The 25,754-nt window shown below is 36.7% G+C and overlaps 2 protein-coding genes across 3 annotated transcripts; both read right to left on the reverse strand.

Moving 5' to 3' along the window:
* Positions 1 to 15: 15 nt before the first annotated feature.
* Positions 16 to 8,016, reverse strand: LOC140779180 (uncharacterized). Its single transcript, XM_073124167.1, has 6 exons — positions 7,915 to 8,016; positions 6,517 to 6,660; positions 5,593 to 6,393; positions 2,152 to 2,244; positions 1,168 to 1,311; positions 16 to 976 (listed from the first exon to the last, which is right to left on the reverse strand). Exons 1-6 carry the CDS (start codon positions 7,991 to 7,993, stop codon positions 174 to 176), a joined length of 2,064 nt encoding a protein of 687 aa, XP_072980268.1. The 5' UTR covers positions 7,994 to 8,016; the 3' UTR covers positions 16 to 173.
* Positions 8,017 to 10,906: 2,890 nt separating this feature from the next.
* Positions 10,907 to 25,628, reverse strand: LOC140777354 (chromatin-remodeling ATPase INO80). 2 transcript variants are annotated; one of them, XM_073121402.1, is made up of 22 exons: positions 25,221 to 25,628; positions 24,437 to 24,524; positions 23,300 to 24,168; positions 23,006 to 23,206; positions 22,776 to 22,886; positions 20,914 to 21,344; positions 20,666 to 20,774; positions 20,509 to 20,589; positions 20,075 to 20,247; positions 19,846 to 19,971; positions 19,482 to 19,643; positions 19,327 to 19,384; positions 18,598 to 18,828; positions 17,891 to 18,037; positions 17,216 to 17,776; positions 16,848 to 17,105; positions 16,493 to 16,600; positions 15,755 to 15,849; positions 15,471 to 15,627; positions 13,225 to 13,428; positions 12,713 to 12,844; positions 10,907 to 11,542 (listed from the first exon to the last, which is right to left on the reverse strand). In XM_073121402.1, the coding sequence occupies exons 1-22, from the start codon at positions 25,278 to 25,280 to the stop codon at positions 11,321 to 11,323; spliced, it is 4,584 nt and encodes a 1,527-aa protein (XP_072977503.1). In that variant the 5' UTR covers positions 25,281 to 25,628; the 3' UTR covers positions 10,907 to 11,320. The 2 variants fall into 2 exon arrangements, with proteins under 2 accessions (XP_072977503.1, XP_072977502.1); XM_073121401.1 differs by having other exon boundaries at positions 10,907 to 11,581; positions 25,221 to 25,626.
* Positions 25,629 to 25,754: the final 126 nt, after the last annotated feature.

Consider the following 25,754-nt stretch of genomic DNA (forward strand, 5'->3'; position numbering starts at 1 on the left):
CACATTAAACATCAGTAAAGCAAAGATGACCTTATTTTATTATGAAATTTCCGGTTGCATACAACTCAATGGAAGCAAGAAACCCTCATTGGCCGCGATGATTCATTTATTTATTTTGCACTATATATCCTGGTAATTATTAAGTGCATATGTATGGTATTGGCTCTCGATTTTCAGCTGAAGTTGATCTGGTAAACAGGCTGTTTAGTGGGGTAGAAAAGACCCCAGTTCTGCTCTATTCCTGCTGGTTTCTGATCCTCATTGAACATAGCAAATATGTATGTCTCAATTGCTATTCCAGGCCTCTTTGGTGTCCCTTTGCCTACATGCTGGATCAAATTCTGATTGTACGTCTGTGCGTTCTGGGGCGTCGTCGCAGTGCCACCGGCCGACGGCCACCCGCTCTCCGACACGACGATCGCCACGTTGGAGCCTCCAGCCTTCTCGAGCGCGGAGTAGAGCGCGTCCACCAGCGCGTCGAAGAGGTTCTGGTACGCAGCATTGCCGTCTGTGACGACGGTCCCCGTTGAGGTGAACAAGGCGTAATTTATTTCAATTTGGCCTGGATTGCCAGCATAGCTGAAGTAGGGGTACACATTTACCAGCAACGGGGCTCCTTTGCTTGCCAAGAACTGAACAATGGGCCCCAAGGTTTGCTGAGCCGCAGAAGAGAATGCACCAGATGAGGGAGGATAGGATTGTCCGAGGACGCCTTGAGAAACTGACGTTGAGACTTTGATTTTGTCCTGCAGCCCAGCTGCAGACAAGGCATTGTAGATGTTGTTCATGGCTGGGAGGACGTACTGGGCATTATCGCCGGGAATTACCTCGTTGCCGACCGCGATGTACCGGAAGGCGACGTCAGACGAGTAGGGGGAGACATTGTTCTGGATCCAATTGGTTGCTTCCTGAGGGCTGTTAGCTATTGATTGGAGATTCTCATTAGGAACATCCAGCAAGAGTTGGATGTTAGAACCTGTTAGAAATATGAAGTAAGATAGTGAAATAAATATAACGATACACATAGTAGGAGGTTTCAGGATCCAATTATTACTAAACCTATCTGTCAATTAAAATATAAAATCTTCACCGATTTAATATAGAATATAAAGGATAGATAAAGGACACTGATAAGTTTTTAGAGAAGATAGCCGAGTTAAATAGAACCTTTGAGGGCATTCAAAGCTGCTGTGTCTGGTCCATAGAGCCTCATGGATCCGATGTTGTTAGATTTGTAGAGACCTACAACATCACTAGGTTGTGGGAGGTTATCACCAAGCATTCCATAGCAAACACCAATGGACTTCACATCTGAAATCAAGTTGATAGACGGTGTGTTAGAGCCTTGAGCCAATTAATAAATACTGGCATTAAGTCAAAACTTAGCTAGGGAAAGAATTAAAAAGCATGATATATACAGATGTGATCCACACTTATATTAAGAGAGTTAAAATTAATATTTATAGGTTTGCAAATGAGCTGCAGTAGTTCTATCCATTGTTGTATGGTCTCTTCCTGATTTTTTAGATCTAATTCTAATCAACCGCATTCAAGATTATACCATTTTTTCGAAATATTATCAAGAAGTACCAGGTAAAAATCTAGCAATCTGCAATGTTGTTGTATGTGCGACACCATTTGCAAAAAATATATTAGATAAACAATTGATTCAAAACTTTAGAACTGTTACGCAATGAACCAATAATATATATCATGCCTTTAAATGCCTCCTCGCATGCGATACAATATTATAGGAACCTATGACCTCTAGAACATTGCAGTATATATTATAACAACAATGTATAGTTGAATCCTTAACATGTCTCCTCTTGTGCAACCCTCAATATCACACAATACGGCCCACTATACCATAATACTTGGAGTTGGGGAATAAAAGCATACTAATAAAGTTTGGACCGATGACGTCCACAAAAACTAATTCTGATACTAGTTGATCTAAAAATTTAAGTTCTTAAATAATAGACAAATAATATATAATGTGCTTTCAACAAAATTAATATAAGCAAAACAACTATATAGGTGACTTCAAGCTTGCACTCTCACACATTATATATATATATATATATATATATATAGAGAGAGAGAGAGAGAGAGAGAGAGAGAGAGAGAGAGAGAGAGAGAGAGAGAGACTTTTTGGGAAGGCCACAAGGATTTCAAGAAGCAATAATGCCACAGCAACCATGGAAATAATCCTTTGGCTTGCCATGATAATTAGAACAAGTACTACAACTCTTTACCGGCTTAGTGGTGTTATTTGTTAGCATGAAGTAGATCACTTCCTTTTATAGAAGAACTTGAGGTACTTATTCTCCTCTTGGTCAAATTTTCTCAGAGAAATTTTTGCCCTTGGAGAAGGGTCATGACAATTGGGTCAATGCCCACCCACCAGTCTCTGCCCATCCATCAAGGCTGTCAGTTTCTGTTATTGATCAACTCTTAGACGACGACTAGGATTGACAAGTCTTCTCCTTGAGGAACCGGCTTCGCATCTTGCTGTTTGGCTTTCTGGACGTATTCACTAAATACAAATTATAATATTGTTTTATATGACTATTATTTCATCGATTCATGCATCTTTTCTTCCTACGTGGGGTTGTCATCTCGATCTATCGTTTCCCATGCATAAGCTATGGCGTCTTTTTCAAAAAATACACAAACTGTATGTACGTACCTAGCTGTATATATATATATATATATATATATATATATATCATATTATATAATTAAGTTTCTTGGTCTTGAATGGCTGCCCACATGCAATAATTGATCTATGGAATCAAAACTATCTTAATTAACTCGATCATATAGGAGAAGCTTGTCCCTCTATGGTACATGCCACCTAGCATTTTTTTATTAAAAAAAAACAAGTTTATTTATCTTTGATCATATGGAAGCAAAAAATACAACTAAAGATGCATCTAACTCGTTGATAGAATCTTTCCTCGTCACTAGTTATAATTGAATGCAGCTGGAACTGCAATAATGTTCACACTAAGGAACAAATAGAGAAGATGAGACAAAGGTTAGATAATGATCGGTGGCCAAAATAGAGCCTTCAACTTGACTATCACGAGACTTAGCCAATCGACTATGGCCAAAATAGATCCTGCAACTCGACGCTCACGAAATTTAATTAGCTAGTCTACTAGATTCAGCAGTACGTACTCTATTTATTATACAGATATATAATTCTGCAATAGTTAGCCAGTTATCGTATTATTATGTTTTGACAGCTTCATTGAACTAGCTAGTTCCAGTAATGGATAGAGTAGTCATTGACAAGGATAAATATCGTTCAATGATTAGTAAATTTACAGGCAATCGAATAGGTCTTATTGTAAAACAGGAAGCGAAACCGTGGATATATCTGCAAGTAGTGCAAAATTCTACAAAGAAGTGGAAAAAGATTTGGTCCACCTTGCAATATTGAGATGCAAAATTCTACAGCATGCTGTCCTTCAATGGCCTACTGCTATAGATGGGAATACTAACTGTTGACAAAGAAATTAAAGTGGAGGATGACCTACTTGAAAGGGAGAGAAACTATATTCAAAGGTAAGAAGTGAGAAGCAGGAGGATGTTGTAGGAAAGCCATGTTCAAGTCATGACATAAACCATACGAATCAATATTAGAGTGTTAGTTGGAAGGAATCCAGCAAATACACACAATAACAGTTAGAAACTAATGCACTTCAGTTCTCACGTTAAGAGAAACTTCTCTAACTTATTTATTAAGTGCATGAGAAATATAAGCATGTAAGAGTAACGTAATGGTTTCTTTATAAAAGAGAAACTCATGAGTAATTGTTAAGTTAATTTGAGTAGTGGAGTTACTAGTTAGAAAACCTATAAAAGCAAGGTTTGTCTTATTTATAAATCAAGCCAAATAAGACCAAATCATCTAAAGCAAAGTTTTATTAAAGGCTTCTTAAGTCTCTTCTTCATTTGTCTTTCAATCCAAATATCAACTATTACAGCACTTGTACTTCGGAATCTGTGGGTTTGACGAAACATTAATTAGACATCCCCAGAACTATTTTTATTCTTTTTGGTCTTGCTCTTCGACTTGTTTTGTCAAGCATATCAGAATGGATGTTATAATTGTTATTTGGACTTCTCTTTGATGAAAATGTATGTAAACTTCCAAAACTAGAACTATATATGCAGGTGGTACAAGCGGTCTTGTTAAATTATAGGGCTACTTGAATTAAATAGTTCAACCTCTAGCGTAAGAAACAATGAATTCCACTAAAAGGTTTATTTAACATTCTTTGTGACAGTTTAGTATGTTTACAATAATTCTGGGGCTTCAGATTAATTTCTTCTTAATTTGCTATTAAATTAAGGAATTTATGTTTATTCTACTGAAACAGGTATATAATCATTGACAGATTAGATTTATGCATGTCATTGTGAAAGCAACATTTGGATAAGATGTTAGATTCATTTGCTTCATATGGGTTAATGGAACACTGACCTCCACTTTATTTACTGTATATACTCATTGCAGGTAATTTTTGTGATGTGATCCAGTTAGCTTTGATACCAATTGATCTGATCCAACGAAGGATTACAACCAAATTACTCTTAGGCAACAAATAGGTTAATTTCTTTGCTATCTATCTGGATGCGATCCTTACCGATGAGGCTGGTTCACACCAAGCTCAGTTGGCTACTAATTGCATGTGGGTTCATGGGGGTGGTGCTAGGACTCAAAGAAAAGGTTAGGAAAAGACTTAGCTAGAAGATGGGATGATTTAGGATTTAGATATGATAGATGGATAATTAAGAATAATTTGAAAATGGTGAAACGTGACTATGATTGAGGATATGATGTGACCAGCGATAAAAGCTAACCATAGGATAAAGATGATAATAGAGTAGAGGTCACTTAACGTAGATTCTTGTAATTCAAAACTCAAACTAATGTTCAACTCGAACTCAAATCAGATCGGCCTTTGGTAGCCACATTCACACATTCATAGTAAAATCATGGATAAGGATGGAGGATGGAACAGAATTCACAGTGAAGTTGTCTTGAGCTCTTAAACTTCTTGCAATAGCTACAAACGTGATTGTAAATCAAAATGAATTCTATAATGGCCCGTCAGGTTTCATATAATTCAAGATGCATCATTATATATTATAAAAAAAAAAATCAATGTAAATAGAAGACTTTTATCTCTCTTCTTTTCTTTTTTATTTAAAAATTGAGAGAATGTATTTTGATCTTCAATTAATTCAAGCAGATGTCAAAATAATGTATGTAAGCTAATTTTAGCTCTTGAAAAAAAAAAAAATATTTAAAGCAATTTTCGTAATATATGCAGTTTTCTCGAATACATGCATGTAGCCAAAGCAGCCTAAGACGTGTATGTACGCAATCCAACATCCTTTGCCACTCCTGCCAGAGAGGAGCTAATTATTTTATTATGAAAATTCCAGTTTCGTACATGCAGCTCAAGGTAGCAAGAAACTCTCATTGCTAGCTCCTGATGATTTATTTATTTATGTATTTATTTATCATGCTAATGATTAAGAGCATATCTATGGTACTGACTCTCAATTTTCAGGTGAAGCTGATCTGGTAGACAGGCTTCTTATTAGGGTAGAAAAGTCCCCAGTTCTGCTCTATTCCTGCTGGTTTCTGGTTCTCATTGAACATAGCAAATATGTACGTCTCTATCGCTTTCCCAGGCCTCTTGGGCGTCCCTTTGCCGACATGTCTGATCAAATTCTGATTGTACGTCTGTGCGTTCTGGGGCGTCGTCGCAGTGCCACCGGCCGACGGCCACCCGCTCTCCGACACGACGATCGCCACGTTGGAGCCTCCCGCCTTCTCGAGCGCGGAGTAGAGCGCGTCCACCAGCGCGTCGAAGAGGTTCTGGTACGCAGCTTTGCCGTCTGTGACGACGGTCCCCGGTGAGGTGAACAAGGCGTACTTTAGATCAATTTGGCTGGGATTGGCAGCATAGCTGAAGTAGGGGTACACATTAACCAGCAACGGGGCTCCTTTGCTTGCCAAGAACTGGACAATGGGCCCCAAGGTTTGCTGAGCCGCAGAAGAGAATGCACCAGATGAGGGAGGATAGGATTGTCCGAGGACGCCTTGAGAAACTGACGTTGAGACTTTGATTTTGTCCTGCAGCCCAGCTGCAGACAAGGCATTGTAGATGTTTTTCATGGCTGGGAGGACGTACTGGGCATTATCGCCGGGAATTACCTCGTTGCCGACCGCGATGTACCGGAAGGCGACGTCCGACGAGTAGGCGGCGACGTTGTTCTTGATCCAAGTGGTTGCTGCCTGAGGGCTGGAAGCTATTGATTGGAGATTGTCATTAGGAACATCCAGTAGGAGTTGGATGTTAGTACCTGTTACAATATATATATATATATATAGAGAGAGAGAGAGAGAGAGAAGTGTTAAAAGGATTGATATAAAAGAGAAAATCTTATCCAAGAACCAAAACGAGGCATAAGTTTTTTTCTGAAAACCTTTAAGGGCTTGGAAAGTTGGTGTGTTTGGTGCATAGAGCCTCATGGATCCGATCTTGTTAGACTTGTAGAGCCCTACAACATCACTAGGTTGTGGGAGGTTATTACCGAGCATTCCATAGCAAACACCGATGGACTCCACATCTGAAATCAATTTGAGGCACATAGTTTTAGCTAATTAATAATTAAATACTTGCACTAGGTCAAAATTTTGAGAAAGAAAGAATATAACTATATGGATGTGATCATCAATTTAATTATAAGGTCTAGTGATATATATTAACAGAACTAAAACTGAAATTTATATGTTTACATAATTAGCTAATAGTAGCTCTCTATCCATTAGTATATATTTTCTTTGTGAAATTTTAGCACCACTATGCATATACTTAGATCCAGAAGGTTTTAAACCTAATTCTAGTCTTCCGCATGCAAAACTAGTTCCACTCTAGCAAAATATATATATTTTTTTCGACTATGTTAAGTCTCGCTAATATTTTTTAAGTGTTATTTACTTCGAAAAAAAGCTGAACCAGATAGCAACTTCTAAATTTAAGTCAGTTTTTCGGTTCAACGAATTATGTGAAAATTTAAAAGTTGCTATCGAAAGGAAGAAATTTTTTCACATAAGCATCTTTCCAATTTAATGGCTTATACTTAGATATCTTTGTACGATTCTACGACTTATATGAAAATTTATCTCCTAAAATATGATAGTTTACTTGGCAACTTTAAATTTCCCACATAAATCGTTGAATAAAACAGGGACTCATATTTTAAAGTCAATGTCCAATTCACTACTTTTACTGAAAAAGATTAAGAAATATCTAATTTAGTATTTAAGTTCTGAAGTGTAACAAGTTTGGAAGGGCTAGTTTGGTTAAACACTCAGGATTGTATTACTGAAAAGTACTAGATTTATAATCTAGTTATATGCAATCTAGATGTAAGCATGCCATCATTTTTGATATATATATATATATATATTAGATAATGAGTTTATTTAAAAACTTAAATTATTAGATAAATAATTAATAATATATATTATGTCATTAATATAGTCTCTCAACCTTTAATATTACTTGTAGACAGATAATAAATAATATGATGCACGACGGATCCATAGAACTTCAGAAAACAAGATTTAAACTCATGAATTTTAGAAAACTATCTCTGATGTTATGTTAGACAACATGTTTAACCCAAAAGCTTGAATTGCTAGATAATGAATTAGTAACGAACATCATGCCTTTACCGATATAAACAAAAGGAAAACAACTACTAGGTGACTTTAAGCTTGCACATTCTCACACACAGTATATTCATATAAACAAATATATATACAATACATATACATATATAAGAGAGAGAGAGATATATATATATATATATATATACTTTTTGGGAAGGCCACAAGGATTTCAAGAAGCAATACTAATGCCGCAGTAACCATGGGAGATATCCTTTGGCTTGACATGGTAAGAACAAGAATGTACGTATATCTATACTGCCTTAGTGGTGTTCACTTCCTTTTATAGAGGAATTGAGGTACTAATTCTCCTCTTGGTCAAGTTTTACCGTAGAAATTTTTGCACTTGGAGAAGAGCCATGACAATTGGGTCGATGTCCACCCACCAGTCTGCCCAGTCTGCCCATCTATCAAGGCAGAACGCAGTTTCTATTCCTGATCAACTCTCATTTATGACGATTAGGAATTTTTCTTCGAAGAATATATAAGAATTCATAATAAACTGTAACGACTAATCACATCATGTAAGTTTCTACATCTTGAATGGCAGAATTATGATCTAAGGAAAACTAGCTTAAGACATCTACATATGGAAGTAAAAATATATGTTGGTAATTTTATGTATTTAATATGAATTTTTTATTAACTTTGAGCTAAGTTTTAAGTTATGCCAACACATTATTAATGATAGTTTAATGGTAGAATTAATTTAGCTTAAAGTGTACTTTATTATCAAATATTCACTTAGTTAAATTCATGAAGAGAATTGAATAAAAATTGGTTCTAAAGTGGGTATCATGGCAATGAAAAATAAAAAAAAGTGAGTTTAGTACCATATTGGATATTTGAGAAATGTTAGTATGGTATATAAGTAACAAACTGTTAGTTGGTTTCAAAGCCGAAATAATCCATTTGGTGACCTTTTGCATCTTTTCGTCGAGCCTGTTTAATTTTACTTCCAGAAGCAACAGGTCATTTTTGTAAATATCTTCTACAATTTTCTCTTGTTCATATCAAGTAACAAAGAAAAAAGACAAGACAAAGGTTTGACAGTGATCGATGGCCGAAATGAACCCTAACCCTATAACTTGTTCATACTTAGTAGCAGCACTCTTGCTTGTTTTCAGATATTTAATTCTGCAACAATTAGGCAGTTATCATATCCATATATTTTGAATTTTCTTCGAGGAACCTAAGATGGTTCCAATTATTTTCTAAAACCATTAAGGTAGCTCAAAGAAGACATCCAATTCTATTACATTTACAGGAGCAACCATATAGGGCCTAGGTTGTAAAACCAGAAAGAGAAACTTTGGATATATCTGCAACTAATGCAAAATTCTACAAAGAAATTAAATGGAAAAAGATTTGGTCCACCTTTGCATTAAGATGCTGTCCTTCCCTTCAATGGCCTACTGCTATAGAGAGGAACTCTACGGGTTGACAAAGAGATCAAAGTGGAGGAAATGGCCTACTTGAAAAAGGAGAGACACTGTATGCAAATGTAAGAAGTGAGAAGCAAGAGGATGTTCTAGAAAAGCCATGTCCTCCAAGTCACGACATAAACCATCCAAATCAACATTAATTAGAGGGTTAGCATGAATCCAGTAAATAAACAACCAGGCAAATACATTATAAACAAATAATAACAGTGGTAAAAGTTGCAGAGGTTTATTAACTACTAGTCCTCTCAAATTCTGGTTAATTTTGGTCAAGTTAGGTACTTCAGCATCCATGGGGTTTGAAGAAACATTAGACATCCCAGAACTTGATCTTTCTTATTCTCTTCTTTATTTTGTTATCTCAGGCGTAGAGATGGAGGACATTCTAATTGTTATTCTTATTTATTTATTTATTTATTTATTTTTGAATAGACTATCGAGCACGCTTATTATAAAATAAGGCCACAACACAACACGAGATAGCACTCGAGGAAATTAAGAAAGTCGTCAATTATAAGGATGGGCAAGAGAGCACGCTTAGACGACTAAGCACGAAGAGGTAGGAGTAGTTTGACGATAGAGAGCATGAATGATTACTTGGAACGCATGCCATCGATCATCATTTGAATAAGAAATTTAGACAAGTCGGTAACAGCTAAGAAGAAATGGGATGGCTATTTAGCTGAGTTCACACTCGATAGAAGCTTGCACTCACTGATAGGTACACACTATCGACGTCACGGCAACAAGATGAGAGAGATCACTGAACGAGTGGTCTCTTTGTTGCAGGGATGAATACAAGCTTGTGTTGGCATTCGTCCTCCATCTTGTGAAACGAAGAGTATGATGTACGCAACTGTGTAAGAACTACGCTGATCACAACAAGGAAAGGAGAGAAGATTGTTGCCAAAATGTAGAGAAATAACCGTTCTATTATAAGGTTTGACTAAATTAGTCTTCCCAAATGTATAAATGCTCTATTGCACTTTAAAAACTTAAATATGAAATTATGTGGTTTTAAAAACTGATTATCGCATGTTTAGTCTTTGACAAAAGTTTCTATATAAGTCTTTAATTTAATCAGCAACTTATAGTTAAAAATTTTAAAATATTTTCTCTATAAATTACTAACCTAATCAATAATTTATATTGAAAAGTCGCTAACAGAGACGGTAATTTAAAAACATAGTCTAGTATTTTAACTTTTGAAATATATTAGACATGTAAAAGTAATTACTAATTAGTTCATTAGAGGCAGACTTTAAATAGTAGTCAAAAACTCTTTTTTTCCCCCAACCATCAGGATAGGAAGCAGCCAGCTGGGCATGGAGCAAAACCGGACCACAACGACCCTCACAAAAGGAAGATAAGTGAATTTTCTGTTCATCAGTAGGGAGATCTGACACTCGGATAGTGCTATGTTGCAAGTTTATGAGTGTGTATCTCGATACTAATTCAACAAAACAGCAAAGAGCAAGCCAGATTTTAACAAGTGTGAATGAATGTAATGTAAGGCGAATACTCTTTACTGCCATGTGTTTGTCATTAAAGAGAAAAAAAAAAATGGGTAGTGAAGTTTTGAAACAAAAGGTCACCTGTATATAGATTTACAGAAAACAGTCTGTTCAAGCTTGGATAGTAAAACAAGATTAAAAAACTCACTATGCATTTCCCCTACTATCGTGCATACCAACAGCCGCTGAAGCTGGAAAAATATCATCACCTTTTCTCATCAAAAAATTGTTAACATTTTTCATACTTGTACAAATACATCCGAAATATTTTACTCCAGCACCTATTACCTGTAAACATATACATCTCAACCTTTGAGTCTGTGCAGCTGACTGTTCTACAATACATAACACTGATTATTTCTTGCTTCTGAATAATCATTGCCATCTAAGTAGAAATTCTTCGACGCTCGGACTGGCAGTGTAACGGTATCATCAGATAGGGTTGTGGTCTTTGCCAATGAGTTGAACTCATAGAGATACTGCTTGAAAGCATAGAATTCTTCAAAAGTATTTAGTTCTTGGGGCGACCTTACACCTGACCAACATGTGAATAATCACTTCCCACTTGAGCACTATTTCACTAGGCATCCTTTCCTATCTCACAGCTCTGTAGTGAAAGATAGATGATTCTCATCAGAGTTTCCCGCAGGTATACTGGCAGCAGAACCAAGAAGAGGTCCAATGTCCTCATTAATGCTCTTTGTTGACTTCTTTATTCTTTTAGGCTTCTCTTGGATCATGTGATCTTCCTCACTTCCGATTGGGCTAGTTTCATTGGTTTCTGTAGGAAGATCCGAAATCTTGTCCATCTTCTGAGAACCCTGAGGTTTTAAAACTTTCTTCTCGGAACTTGATTTTCTCTGAATTAAAATCATTCAATGAGGCTATAGAACAAATTCTACCTTAATTAAAATAAACACTTATTAAGGATGTGATCATGGAATGCACATGTGAACTTTTCACATGATATAAAGGTTTCAGCAATGTCTACATATTAGTTTTCAACAGGAAGCTTAACAACCAGGGCAAGTGCTAACCCCATCAAAGTTTGATCAACTACGGCCAGACTAAAATTAATCACTTTCTATTGCTAGACATCCTACGATTTGTATCCTTCACTGTGAAGCATAGACTTGATATACTGACTGCTTCAATATCTTGTAGGCATCAGCTAACTTAGTGGATGTAGCAGGATAAGCATCTGATACTTACAGTAAATTTCCTTGTCTAAAATGAACTAGAACAATAAATTAAGATATGTTTAAGGTAAGAAGTAAGAAGGTGAATAAAACTTGGTACATGAGTTTCTTATGTCGAATTCAACCAAATGGCGCCTTTTCTTTTCCTATTTCAATTTGCATATCAAGTATTTTGATTGATTGTTTTGCATCATTTGACCTATTAATGACATCCATGAATTGATTAAATTAGGGACTTCTCATGTTATAGTTACAGTGGATAACAGTCATGGGTGATTACTTGTACAGCTTGTCCTATAGATGCTACTATATGGATTAATGATTATGCTATTAGATAGTGACAGAGCCTATATATCAGAATTGGTTTCATAGTAGTAGCCCATATGTTATCTATTAATCTTACTCTAGTGCACAATTTAATATCTGTAGTCTCTTCCATCGCATGTAATGTTGTCAGTAAGAACCACTTTCATAACAAACATATCCAAAAAGCTCAAATTGTATCAAAAGTTTCAATTAGCTTTTCCTAGCCAAAAAGAAAAAAATGTAGTTGAAGGTAATACTTAATAAAGAGTATCACATTGTAAGAGCTTATAGGAAAACTATGTGGTTGACTCATGTCTTACAAGATATGTTATATCAATAAATGATTTGCAGCAAAATCCCTATATATGTTGGAAATATTCTCACTAATTTTCCACCTATGAGCTAATAAACTCAAAATATTTCAGTAACTACCCAAATCAACTATTTTCTGGTCGTTGTTATATTTATCTGGTCTGTGAGGAGTACCTTTTTGTTAGCTGCATCTTCTTGCACTGCAGCCTCGGAGTTAGGATTTGTGAGGTCCTCCAGTGTCACATCTCCTTCTGCATCAACTCTTATACCTTTTGTTACTCGTTTTCTCTTTTGCCGATCCTTAGCCTGACCAAAGAGAAAAAAAAATAGTAGGATGAGCCTTTAGTAGCACCAAGCTTTCAGCAATTTACATAAATTACTGATCCTATGCCATATATTGGATATGGGAACATTAATAAACTACAAGATTCATGGATCTAATCTATCGTGTCAGTCAGCATTAGGATATTATGTAAGAAAAGACTTCAAGTAGCTTTTCTAAATAAAAGATCTGCGGACAGACCTCCAATTGAATTGATGTATTTAATTTTATATATAATGTTTTCAAACTGTATGCTTTCTAAAATCCATGATGGTCAATCAAATTGCAAAATATAGCATTACTTGCTTGTACAGAACGTAAGCAGGTGATACGCTTCAAACAAAAAAAAGTGAATAATAAGCACCTGCACCGGTATTTCCCTTTCCCTTAACTTCTGCTCCAATTGGGCATCATCAAGAAGTAAAGACACAACATCCTCTGGTTTCAAGAGATCACCCTGAACATGTTTGCCTGTCATTACTAGCTGTTGAACAGTATTCTTTTGGCTTGCCCTTTGAAGAATTTTTTCTTCAACTGTCTCCTTGCAAATCAGTCTATATACAGTAACCTATACAGCAGAATAAGCAATATTATAGGCATTAATAAATATACAATTAAAGATCAACAATAGAAGAGCTTATTTCCAGATTTGATATTGATCAACAGTAGAAGAGCTTATTTCCAGATTTGATATTCAAATGTAGTATCCAGAGAGAACTTTTTCCAGAAGATGTCAGTGAAATGTTCTCCTGTCATTCCACAGCCTTTTACAGTATAGAACTAAAAGAGGACAAAATGTACAGATATAAAACATACTTAATCCTAAAGATTAGAAGCACAAACTATTTTACAGATACTCAGAAATAAACAATAAATAACACCAACAACATATGCCGACAAATCAACCAGCTTACCAATAACTAGATTCCATGACCCAAAATTTATTTCTTTCCCTTCGACAACACTAATAGACAATCAAAGTAATTTGCATAGGAAAATGATCCATCCATCTGCTATGAAAATATTTTTCCAGATATGCAAATGAAAATTAATCTTAGTTAGACTCTAACAAGTTCCTTATGAACTCAAAGTAACAAGAGAACAAACCATGAAACTGTTTGATACTAACATGTCTACCTTATAAGCACCTACACAAGCAAAATGATACCTGCATCTTGCTAGACAAGCCGACAAAAGCTAGAAAATGATTACAAGCTATAGTTTGAGGTTTTAAGTGAGATAAAGACTAATTCACATAACACTATCGCTCCATGCCAGTTGCACTGTGAAACACTCAAGTTGGAATAGAAGTATATGTTATAGCCCGAATTCGGCTACCTAATCAAGTTCGGGTACAGGAAAGCAGTCCACGTAGTTAGAGAAAAATATTTGTCAAATATTCCCTCGTAGCTAAAAAATCATGAAAACAGATGGATTCGTTCCTTATCTTTCTGGTCTACGTTTTTTGTATTTATGCTCTTCGTATATTTAGACTATAACTAAGGCGAAAATAGGTACAGTTACGGTGGAGACGAAGATAACAGATGGTGGTGATGAGGGAGGAGATGGAGTGCACGTAGATTATAGGTAGGATTTGCACAAGATATCGTTGGGTGAAGGAAGTAAGGGGAGAAGTGGTCGGTATCCCAAGGAGGAGGGAAGATCCGAAAATCGATAGAGGCTAGAAGTAACCGTCGTTGAGATGGCACACGACTAGTGTTTAAGCAAGGAGGGAGAAGATTCAAATTAAAGGAGAAGAAATTTAACTGAATATTCATCGATAATTTCATAATGAGGCTACCTTCCATATATTTAGAGGCTAGTCTATCCACCAAATAATTAGAAAAACTAGGCCTAATACAAGCTTTCTCGTCGGGTGCATTCGAACGGGGTCGAGGGAGTTCGAACGGGCAATTTACGTTCTCTGTATGTGCGAACTTATGCAAGCGTTCGAACAACCCGTCCGAACACGACTTCCCTACATTCGAACAGGCAAATCACGTTCTCTGTATTTACAAACGTATGTAATGTGTGGACGCAACTTCTCTGGATTCGAACGCAACAGCCAAAATTCTTATTCTTAAAGAAAATTAAGAAACCATAACTTACTAAGACTTGACTAAATTACATAAATATAATAATTAAGATAATTAAACTCGATCTATTGAGCCCAATGTATTTCGAGGTGATCCGATTTGGTCCAAATCACATCAGTATAAAACAAAAAACAGCTACTTAACGAACATAATGCAACAGAAAAAAAAAGTGGATTATCGTATAATTTGTCAACTTCTCATTGCATCTTGTATTTGTACAAACTTAATAGAATTATTTGCCAGAGTTACAGGCCATGGTTCGTATATGGCCATAACCCGTACGTAAATATTCACTTAAAGCAGGAAGAGATAAAAAGATAATACAATTATCTCATAACCAGGCTTGCAACATTTTTGCTCAAGTTGCTAGTAAAGGGGCTAAAATACATGATTCCACAAATGAATTGCAAAATATGGTTAACTCATATTTGTTCATGTCTGCAGAAATGTCAGAGATTTCTAGAACCTCAAAAAACATGCATTCATCAATTAAAGAAATATTAATTTTGCTAACCTCTTTTGTCTGTCCTAAACGGTGTGCTCTGTCCATCGCTTGCAGGTCCAGTGTTGGATTCCAATCACTTTCATAGAATATAACAGTGTCAGCTGCTGTCAAATTGATACCAAGTCCTCCTGCTCTGGTGCTTAGCAAGAAGACAAATATATCATTCCTGTAGCAAGAAAGAGATATAAGTCAGACATCAGATTTAAGAGAATCAATGGGTCCACCATCAAGCTTTTTGGCTATCATGTAATAATGAAAAATGAAATACACATAATAACGTAGCAAATGCCTACCGGCGCTGAAAATCTCTAACCATGTCACGGCGATCCATGATGGTGGATGATCCATCAAGCCTAAAGTACTTGTATTTTCTGTAATTCATATAGTCCTGCAAAATACTTAAAATGTAAATCCTTAACCATATATTGGTGATAGACAATAGTACAGGTGGTTAATATTGGATAGAGGTAACCATATGCCATAAAACTCAAACTAAGACAACAAAATCTCAATGACGACAGTTTTGTTTCCTGCTACTGCTAAAAAACCAAAGATAAGGTTAATAAACTTTGGATTCCTAAAGAAAGTAATAATGATCTAGTTCATCAAAGACTAAGAGCCAATCTTATGAATGTTCATTTACTAGTTGGTATAGTGTGCCCCAACATACAAAGCTCCCACATCCCACCAATGTGGGGACTGTGAGGGGAGATGTAAGCAGCCTTACCTCATTGGTAGAGAGGTTCTCTTGACTTAAATACTCTGACACCAGGTGCATGGTGGCAGGCCTTAAAGTCAAACTACATTAGGCACTCTTCCTTATGACCGATTGAAAAAGAGAACAGAAAAATATCATTCCCTCATCTTAGTTATTTCAATCCTTTATTTCAGTTGACTGGAAAGAGAAAAAACATTGCTCTTCTAGCTATAATCACTTCAATTCATGATATCAAGAACTTAAAATCAAAAGATATTTTAATTAGCAAGAAGGATAATGCCACGACTATAACATTGGAAGGAACAAACAGTACCTCAAGAATATTTAGCATTTTTGTCATCTGTGCAAATAAAAGAACACGATGATTCTGAGCACGAAGTCGCTTCAATAGTATATCCAATGTCTGAAGCTTCCCAGAATCCTACAACAAAAGATAATCTAGATTGGTCAACATGATCAGTCTCTTCTTGAGAATAAAAAATATACAGTCACTAGTGACTAGTGACACCATCTTATGCATTACTCTGAAGTCCACAGCATAACAGAATGGCCTTTAGCACCAAAAGAGGAAGAACATAGATTTTTGTTTCTCATTGTGTTCATTTGAAGTGTGACCAAATATCCTTTTGACTGTTATCGAGGACCAAAAAAATAACTTAAAGGCTTACCGTAAGCATTTTAGCAGGATCAAAGCTTCGCACAGGTGGAGAAGACCCAAAAATCCAATATGGCATCTCAAGAATAGGCTGAGGGGTAACTAAATCTGTGTGGATCTCCTGTATCAGATAATGAGGATCGACTGGCTTTCGTGGGCCATTAAATTCAGATGTACGTGAAAGTCCCAGAAGCAGCTTTTTAGTCCAAGGATGGTGCAACTCCTCAACCATTTGGTAAGAAAAGCTCCGGTCAGGGCACTGAACATTTATCTGGCAGAGTAGAATAATTAGCACTACAAAGGTGTCAAATATCAGAAAAAAAAGATGCCAACACAAAAACAAATTTAAGTAAAGAAACTCATGGAACAAATAGAACTTACTGGTGGAGCTCTAGATCGTGGAATGTAAGCATATATTGCACGCAGAAGCCTGATGTTGGATAGGAACCTATCCTGATGAGAAATGGCTAATGCCTCAAATGGAGCATCACCTGGACCAGTTGCAAGCTTGCTTCTCAGGAAGCTAGACTCACTTTTTGTTGGCAAAAGCAACATCTTTTTAACAGCTCGAACCCTTCCTTTATCCAGGTGATTGAACTGAAGGTCCTCATCTTCTGAATCCAGGAATAAGTCTACAATTTCATCAACGAACTGTCTACTACCCCTCATTACAGAGAATAATAACCTCTGGAGTAAAGAACAATTTGCCAAAAAGGAAACCTCCACAGGGGATAATTCTACCAAACGAGTAAACCCAAACACTCCAGATGTCAGACGAGACTCATCTGAACATCTAGACTGTCCAAATGAAGACTGATAGACGTTGTATGGAGAAAATACATTAAGAAGTCTCTCAAAAGATCCACGTTGAACACCATGACCAACAAGTGAACAAGGCAAATCTGACTCACGGATGATCTCTTGATGTATTAGCTTTGGCAGCTGAGAACAAAAAGGGATGTCAAATAGAACATATGAGAAACTAGAAAGAGACACCTATTAAGCAGATGGAATACAAAAAGTATACAAATGTAACATGTAGATTTAGAAAAGCACCTTATATGTTATAGGATTCTGATCCCCTGCGTAGTATACATCTTCCGGCTCCCCAAATGGCGGAGGAAGAAGTGAATTTGGCACATTAGCAAAGTACAAGTATGACCTTCCCTCATTACGCTCAAACAACTCTGGATGGTTGCATACCTAAAATTTTAGAAAGATGAAAATTAGTCTGATAGGAAAAAAAGTACATGAAAGAACTGAGAACGAGTCATGGAAAAAGATCTTGTCCAGTTTTGTTTCATAAGAACTAATAACAAATATAGCTCCTACATTCCTACTATAATGGAAATAGCAACAACTCAAAAGAATAGCATCTTGTAATCTAAATTGCAACTACTCAAACCAATGACATGTTCTACAAATGTAGCTATTCTTAACATGCAATCTGGGACTAATTGTTAGGACTTTACTAAGTATGAACCATATGCTTGCTTAGTCATTGTTCGATTGAATTATTGTAGGAGATGCATGAACCATCTGCTTGTGTAGTCATTGTTCAGATATGTCATTATTGGAATTATTGTAGGAGACACAATGGTTATGCACACATGATAACTTACTTATATGTTGTTCTACATATCTATAACCTATGAACCAAAAAATTTGCTTGCACTGTAATGTTTCACACTTTACCTTTAAATCATAGTGGATACAATCAAGATTATGTAGGATAAACACGAATTTTTTTTTCTCGGGGTTACCTTCCGTAATTGGATAACAATATTCATTAAGTTGACTATCTTTTTCTCATTCAGATGGCCACGACTACCATCAAGCAACTCGGCAAGAGATATCTTGTTCTTTATAGCTTGATAAAAAGCCTGCTGACGGGAACTTAATTTACAGTGCACTGTAACTTCTGTCTTCCCAGTCATCTCTGAAATCACATCTTTCTTCACCCGTCGTAGCATGAAAGGCTTTAGCACAGCATGCTGTTGGACAAAAAGGAAAGGAAGAATTAACAATTGAAAGTGCTACTATTCTGTACAACTTTGCAAAAATGATATTATAACGATAAGTAAATAATTACAATATCTACAGGTAAGTAGCAAACTGGAAAAAATGCAGTGCAAAATGGAAGATTGAACAGTATCATTCTCTAACGGCTGTAATTGTGCTATTTAGATAATAATACCAAATGAAAGACAAGTAAAAGAGGACAGTGTCAACCTCTATATTTCAAAATGGAACTCTTCACTTAATTTCTTAGTTTCACAGAAATGAACAGGCATATCAAAAGATTCTTTTCATGAACAGTGTCAATCCTTTCTACTATTAAACTCAGTACATTTATTGTTCTCAAGAGAATATTCCCAGGTAATGGGTAATGATATCTTTGAATGTGATTTCCCAGGAATGATGAAGTGATACATTAATTAACAGGAAGTATTATCAGTATAAAGATCTTGGTAATTTACAACGTCACTCACCAGTCTATTTAGCTGATGCTCGTTCAGTGTGCCTCCATGTTCAGCATGACTTTCAATACTAGTACAAGCAACCACAATATAAGAATTAAGAGACTGATAAAACAAAAGGTTCAAAGAATGAAACAAGCAAAAGTTATTAGTTCATGAAGCAGTACCCCTTTGCAAACCATTCGCTGAACTGTTCATGGCTGTCAAACAAGGTGGGCATAATGAAATGAAGAAGCGCCCATAATTCAGCCATGTTATTTTGTATTGGTGTCCCGGTTAAAAGCAAGCGATTTCTACAATTAAAGCTAAGTAATGTCTTCCAGCGAATACTACAAAAGAATCACAATGTATAAGTTTATACAGTAAAACTTTAGCTCAACTACCTACAGCAGAAGAAAGACCAATCTGTGAACTGCAAACCCGAAGAAATAATTCAACCAAACTTAATCAAGACAGTGAAAAGTCGCAAATTCATAAAACAACATGAATAATTACATAGCATATGCAATTAAGAATTGCAGGTCAAGTTACCTGTTTGAACTTTTTATTGCTTGGGCTTCATCTAATACCATATATTGCCATTTGACACGGCGTAAATACTTTTCATCCGTCACAAGCAACTGGTAGCTAGTAATAAGGATGTGGAATCGAGACTCCCTGATATTGAATGAGTTAGCAGAAGTTATGGAGGAAAAATTAAGAGCTGAGGCTAGACAGATGCACCAAAACAACACAAGATTTCAAGCTTTACACAGTCTACCTTCTATAGAGACGCTTGGGATTGATATTTTTCCTAAGAACTGTCCTTTCTTGAGTTCCACCCCAGTAAGGAAGAGTCTTCAGCTCAGGGCAGAATCGACTGACTTCATCAGCCCAATTGTTTAGGACAGACGAAGGAGCAACCACTAGAAAAGGACCCCATATATTTTTTTCCTGCTTAAAACAAATATTTAAGGGCAATCAAATTATGGTAAGGAACTTCATTACAAGTTTACAACTAAAATAAATCCTTGAAAACTTGACGTGCCAATTTTGTCACAAGAATAGTTAACTAACATATGAACTAATTTGCAATACTGATTTCGAAAAAAGAAGAGAAAACAAGTGATCAGACAAGTGAAACAAGGAATCTCAGAAAAGTAACTAATTTAGTTTTCTTGTCAAAACAACTTACAACATGGTGAACTAACCCACCTCAGCCAAATGGGCCAAGAATGCCATAGCCTGGATAGTTTTTCCAAGACCCATTTCATCAGCAAGGATACCATTCAAACCCTGAAATTTGAAAAAGAAATTAAGAAGCTATAAAAAAGAGATAAAGAAAAACTATAGAATATAATCCCCCAAATACCTGCTCATAACAATTCACTAGCCACTGCAAACCCTTCAGCTGATATTCTTTCAATTTTCCTTTAAACATCTCTGGTGTTTGAACAGATGAAGTTACAGGCATTGTTGAGCTGAAAATATCAAATGGAGTCAATGACTTCATGCTGTAAATAAGATAATTCATTGCTGCAAAAGAATTGTCTTGCTTTCTTTTTAATTTGAATTTATCCTGTGGTTATTACTTATTAGTTTGGTGTTTGCATAACTTACGGATTTAATAGGTCTATGTTAGTAGATCCTGAAATTGCTGAATCATTTGCTGGGAAACTAGATTCAGCATCTTGTCGCAGCTTCAAGCATTCATTATCAAATTCACTTGTTTTCATCTTTTGCTGGGAGACGGCATGTTGAGCTGCCCTCAATGCTTCCCGCCTTAGTTTAGCTTCCTCTGGATCTTCCTCTTCCCCTGGTTTAACATCAGCAATGGTAGATCCCTCTTCTGGCCCTTTAGCTTCGCCATCTGCTGAGAGTATATCTTCCGCAGATTGAGAAGTAGGCTTATTCTGCATGAAATGGCTGTACAATTCAGTTTGTGATAACAAGAAGTTAAGCCTCTGCTGCTGTCTTCTTGCTTCGCGAAGCTCTTCCTCCCGCTTCAAAGCTTCAGCTGCATCCCTTTCTTCCTTTTTCCTAAGTTCTGCCTGCAAATAGACAGAATAACCGGTGAGAAAAAGTTTATCATTAAAATCATATATTGTACCTACCGAGTCAGGACAGAGAATATAATTCTAGGTTTTGTTTCTTGATTTCACCAATCAAAACTGTATTTTTTCTGTAATTATGCCATAAAACAGTATCAGTCAAACTAAGAGCCCACTGACAAGGGATTAGAATCTAAACAAAAAGAAATAACAAAGAGATAATAGATTAAGTTTGCATGACTTCTGTCATCCCAATAGCTTTCTCACTGTTGTGCTAACTGTATATAGTTTGACTATCCCGAGTTCTAATATTCACTTAGTAGCCTTTTTATACCTTTAGCAGAAAAATGGCTGCTAAAAAACTGAAAATTGCACCAAACAAGGAAGATGATAGATAGATATCTGCAGAATTTTCTAGTTTTATCACACTTCTCTGTTTTGCAAAAGCATCACAAAGCAAAATTCAAAAGCTCGTGGTATGTGATAATCACTAAATAATGAACTCCTTATCAAATGCTGCCTTCTCATTGTTGCATTTACTACACCAATTTGGACCACCAAATAGAAGTCACGATTTTCAACTACTTTATCCTTGTGCAAAAATTGAATGTGCACAAGGAAAAGAACTATTAAACAGGACATATTCACATTTACTAACACTTCCAATCCAAGCTTTTGGATTCAAGCTACTGAATTTCATGGTTCTCGGACACGAAAGATTAAAGCAAATAGAGAACTTGGATAACCTACAGACAAGTGAATACCCAGATAATAGTAAATAAAAACCAAAAAGTTTCCCTAATATAATAAATTATAATATAAGGGGAGTTTGCATGTGTATGCCCAGGTGAATGATGGAGGGATGTGTGCATGACGTTATTTATTGCTTATAAATTACAATACAGTTCGACATCGCCAATCAATGGCCCACTCCTAATAGATTGAAAAGTAGGGAGTGTACCTCACGATCTGATTCTAAATAACTAGTTCCAAACAATAGTATATTAAAATATTGATTATGAAACTAATCATGTGAGGTCTTGAAACAGACTGACTGTCAGAATTTGCAATTAGCAAGTTCTTTACCTAGTCAAGATTGGAAAAATTATTAATAAAGAAACAACAGTGGATGAAAATTGGAAACAACTACAAACCTCTGCATTATGGTTCTCTTTTATCATCTAAATTCTAAAGGCATCCATAGTATAATCATGTAACCTTTATACTACTGGACGAAAAAGCAATAGAAAATGACAGCAATAGCTAAATCAACTGTGCAATTCAAATAGGATCAAACAATTATTCTACTGACATCAACTGATGTAGTGCAGAAGTCAATGTAAGTTATCCCAGTCAAGTTGCAGGCATTGAACAATATTAAAATATGTAGCAGAAGAAAAACTCCTCATGTATCGAGTTAAGAGATGAAACCTGCTCCTTATCTACTCTTTTCCAAAATATCAGCATGTCCCTAGCTAGCTTCCTAGTACGAATTGCAGCTCCCCTCATCAATTTAAATGACCTGCTCACTTTCAGTTTTACCTGGATTTCGTAACCGGAAGGTCATCAAAACAAGAATTTGCATCAATTGCTGACCGAAGAAATGGAGGGTGAAAGGATCAACTGAAAACAGCAAAAATAGAAGAAAAAAAATTCCATACCTCTCTTTGACAGGTTTCCGAACAGCGTTTGGCATCTGCTAGCTGCTTCTTATGAAAGTTCATAAATATCCTGTGATGTTTCGGGATATCCCTTCTCGCGATACTCATCCAAACTTTCCCCATCTTCTCCATTTCCTCTTTCTCTATTACAGAAGGATCCTTTTTCACCACCTGTTTCTTTGGCAAGCTGCGCTCAATAATCTGTAATCAAGAGAAAGAGAATAAGATAAAAGCATTCCTTGGTATTAAAAGGGAAAATAAACACAAAACCCTGATATGTTTAGTTCAGCCAACCTCATATGTATCTCCTTTCTCCAAGACCTTAACAAAATAAACCTGCAAGGTACCAGATTCTGAGATAATAGACCTCCTTATCCTTCCAGCTGCTCCTTCTGGAATTGAGGACGGATCAAGACCAATATCACAAATTTGTAGAGTGAACTTTTGGTCTGAACTAGCAGCTGAAACAGCCTTTAACCTGGCCTGAAGTGAGTCATACTGTGACTGAGGTTCACATAACCCTCCTCGATTGCGGGTCTCAGTTCTTTGATCCACAGCAACCATCGCTGCGAGAGACCGTAAATCCAAGGAACCGTTCAAGAAATGCTCCTCTACATGAATATCAAAAAAGCTTGGCAACTTAAGGTGAGTGGCAAGCTTATCATAAGTCGGAGGAATTCGATATGTAATTCCCTCGCCAATATCCAGATAGGCAGAATCAACAGATGAAGCAAGCCTACTACTACGAACATACTCTGCATCAAGCTCTCTTCCATTATACTCCGGTGAGGCTTCCTTCTCATGTAACATGGCCTCCTCCTTAACAGAAACTAGAGGCTCATTACTGAATTTGCTCACTTTTGTACCATGAGTCCTTTTTGGATATGGAACTGCTGTTCTGGTAGAAGCCAATCCTGATGAAGAATCCTTGAACCTCACCCTTCTATACTTCTGAATGTGCTCAGTAAGCATTGAACGGTACTGATCCTCAGATATCCGAGTCCCATAGTTTTCATCGCCCTCATCACTGCTATCAGTGTCTTTCCTTGTGGAAGAGCTCAAAAGAGCCTCAGGCTCAACTACATGTGTCTTCCGCCTCTTAGTAACATCAGAGGACCTATTGGTGATGGATCCATTACAACTGTCTAGCATTGCTCCCTCACCTGAAAGATAAGCCTCAAATTAAAACATGCCATAGAAAAGCATTTCATGGGATGTTGTGAATATCAAATTTAACTTTTAAAAGAACTTAAAGGAAAACTAACAATGTTAATACTCATACTAACAGTACAGCAGCCATAATTTCAGAGAAGATACAATGTGAATCCATATCAAAGTCCAAATTTAAATGAACAACATGGACTTCTCCCAGAAAGAGTAGATAAACAAAAAGGTGCAAGAAATCCAAGCAAAGATAAAACAGTAGCCTACCTTGGCTGCTTCTGCTCTCATCCTGACTACTGTTTTCATAATCATCGTGAGCATCATCTGGTTGGGGGACTTGAAAGTTCACCAAAGACTGCAAACGAATGCAAAGGCAAAGATATAGAATTAAACATGCTCCTTAATAGCAACTAAATACAAATAATAAGCCTACTAAGCAAACACAGTAAACAATTAAAAGAGCATAAAAACTGAAAGCATCAAAATCAATTGAGAATCAGAATCACAAACGGCAAGCTGCATTGACAAACAAACAATCCATGATCAACGACAACATCGAACCAGGACCTATTCTCTTAATAGGCGGCTGGAGCTTATAAGTGGCCCTATTTTCAGGGGAAGTTAAATAACAATTACAGAGCCAGCGAAGAGGACTACGAAGTAACTAAGTTGAAGAAACGAATCAAAACAAGCATCATAACTAAAATTTCACTACATGGTTAAAGCCCAGAGAAAAAACAAACTGCATTACTGGAAAATCAACTGCCTCCATGATCATAAGAACAAAGCAGATCAAGAAGATCAGAAACTACAACTGCTAATTGAACCAACAAAAACCCAAGACGACAAAACTACAAACCTAGGAACGAACACAAAAATCCACAGACCACCATGGAAAACCAAAACCATTAGAAATTTAACCCCCACTAACCCCAAAACCCCAACTTTCACCACAAAGAAACCATCTTGGAACCAAAACAAGCAGAAGAGGCCGCAAGAAAGCACAGACAAAATTTAAAAAAGAAAAACCTGATCGCCCGGTGAAATTTACCTCAAGATTAAAGAGATTGGAGTAGGAGAAGCCGTTGCTGTGCTGCCGCCGGTGCTCCATGGGCGCGTGCGCGCTTAGGGTTTCCTACCCACAAGGCCGAACCCTAGAGACGAGGCTTGGGAAGCGTACAAGGGGCGAAGGAAATAGGAGACGGGAGAAGAGGGGCGAGACGGCACGTGAGGTGGGCACGTGACTCAGGGGTCTTCGTAGTCTACTACTCCAACAACTACTAAGGGGAGAGGAGGAAGCGGTGGGGGACAAAGGCATGGCGAGCGTGCCAACGCGTAAGAAAGGAGGCGAGAAGAGAGAGAGAGAGAGGAAAGAGATTGAGAGATACAGAGCGAAGGGTAAGTGTAAGGGTAAGCAGGAAAGCGAAGGGCGCAGGGCTAACGTGCGCCTAGGGAGCGTTGGATTCGGAATCGTGTTCCCTTCCAAGTAGAAGTAGGAGAAGAAGTATTTCTTGAGGAGAAGTGGAGGAGGAGGAGGTCATTTTATTAGATAACAATTTTGTTCAACAAAAATTCATTAACTTAG

The sequence above is a fragment of the Typha angustifolia genome, chromosome 15 (assembly GCF_048772165.1).
Source record: "Typha angustifolia cultivar Huaian chromosome 15, ASM4877216v1, whole genome shotgun sequence".
Taxonomy (NCBI): domain Eukaryota; kingdom Viridiplantae; phylum Streptophyta; class Magnoliopsida; order Poales; family Typhaceae; genus Typha; species Typha angustifolia.

Coding starts and splice junctions, on each gene's coding strand:
- LOC140779180 (XM_073124167.1), bottom strand. CDS start 7,993: ATGTCAAGCCAAAGGATATCTCCCATGGTTACTGCGGCATTAGTATTG. Junction 6,661..7,914: donor CCTTGTGGCCTTCCCAAAAA/GTATATATATAT, acceptor AATTGATTTCAG/ATGTGGAGTCCATCGGTGTT. Junction 977..1,167: donor AGCTTTGAATGCCCTCAAAG/GTTCTATTTAAC, acceptor TATTTCTAACAG/GTTCTAACATCCAACTCTTG.
- LOC140777354 (XM_073121401.1), bottom strand. CDS start 25,280: ATGGAGCACCGGCGGCAGCACAGCAACGGCTTCTCCTACTCCAATCTC. Junction 19,972..20,074: donor CCCAAGCGTCTCTATAGAAG/GTAGACTGTGTA, acceptor ATTCAATATCAG/GGAGTCTCGATTCCACATCC. Junction 18,829..19,326: donor AGCATCAGCTAAATAGACTG/GTGAGTGACGTT, acceptor TTTGTCCAACAG/CATGCTGTGCTAAAGCCTTT.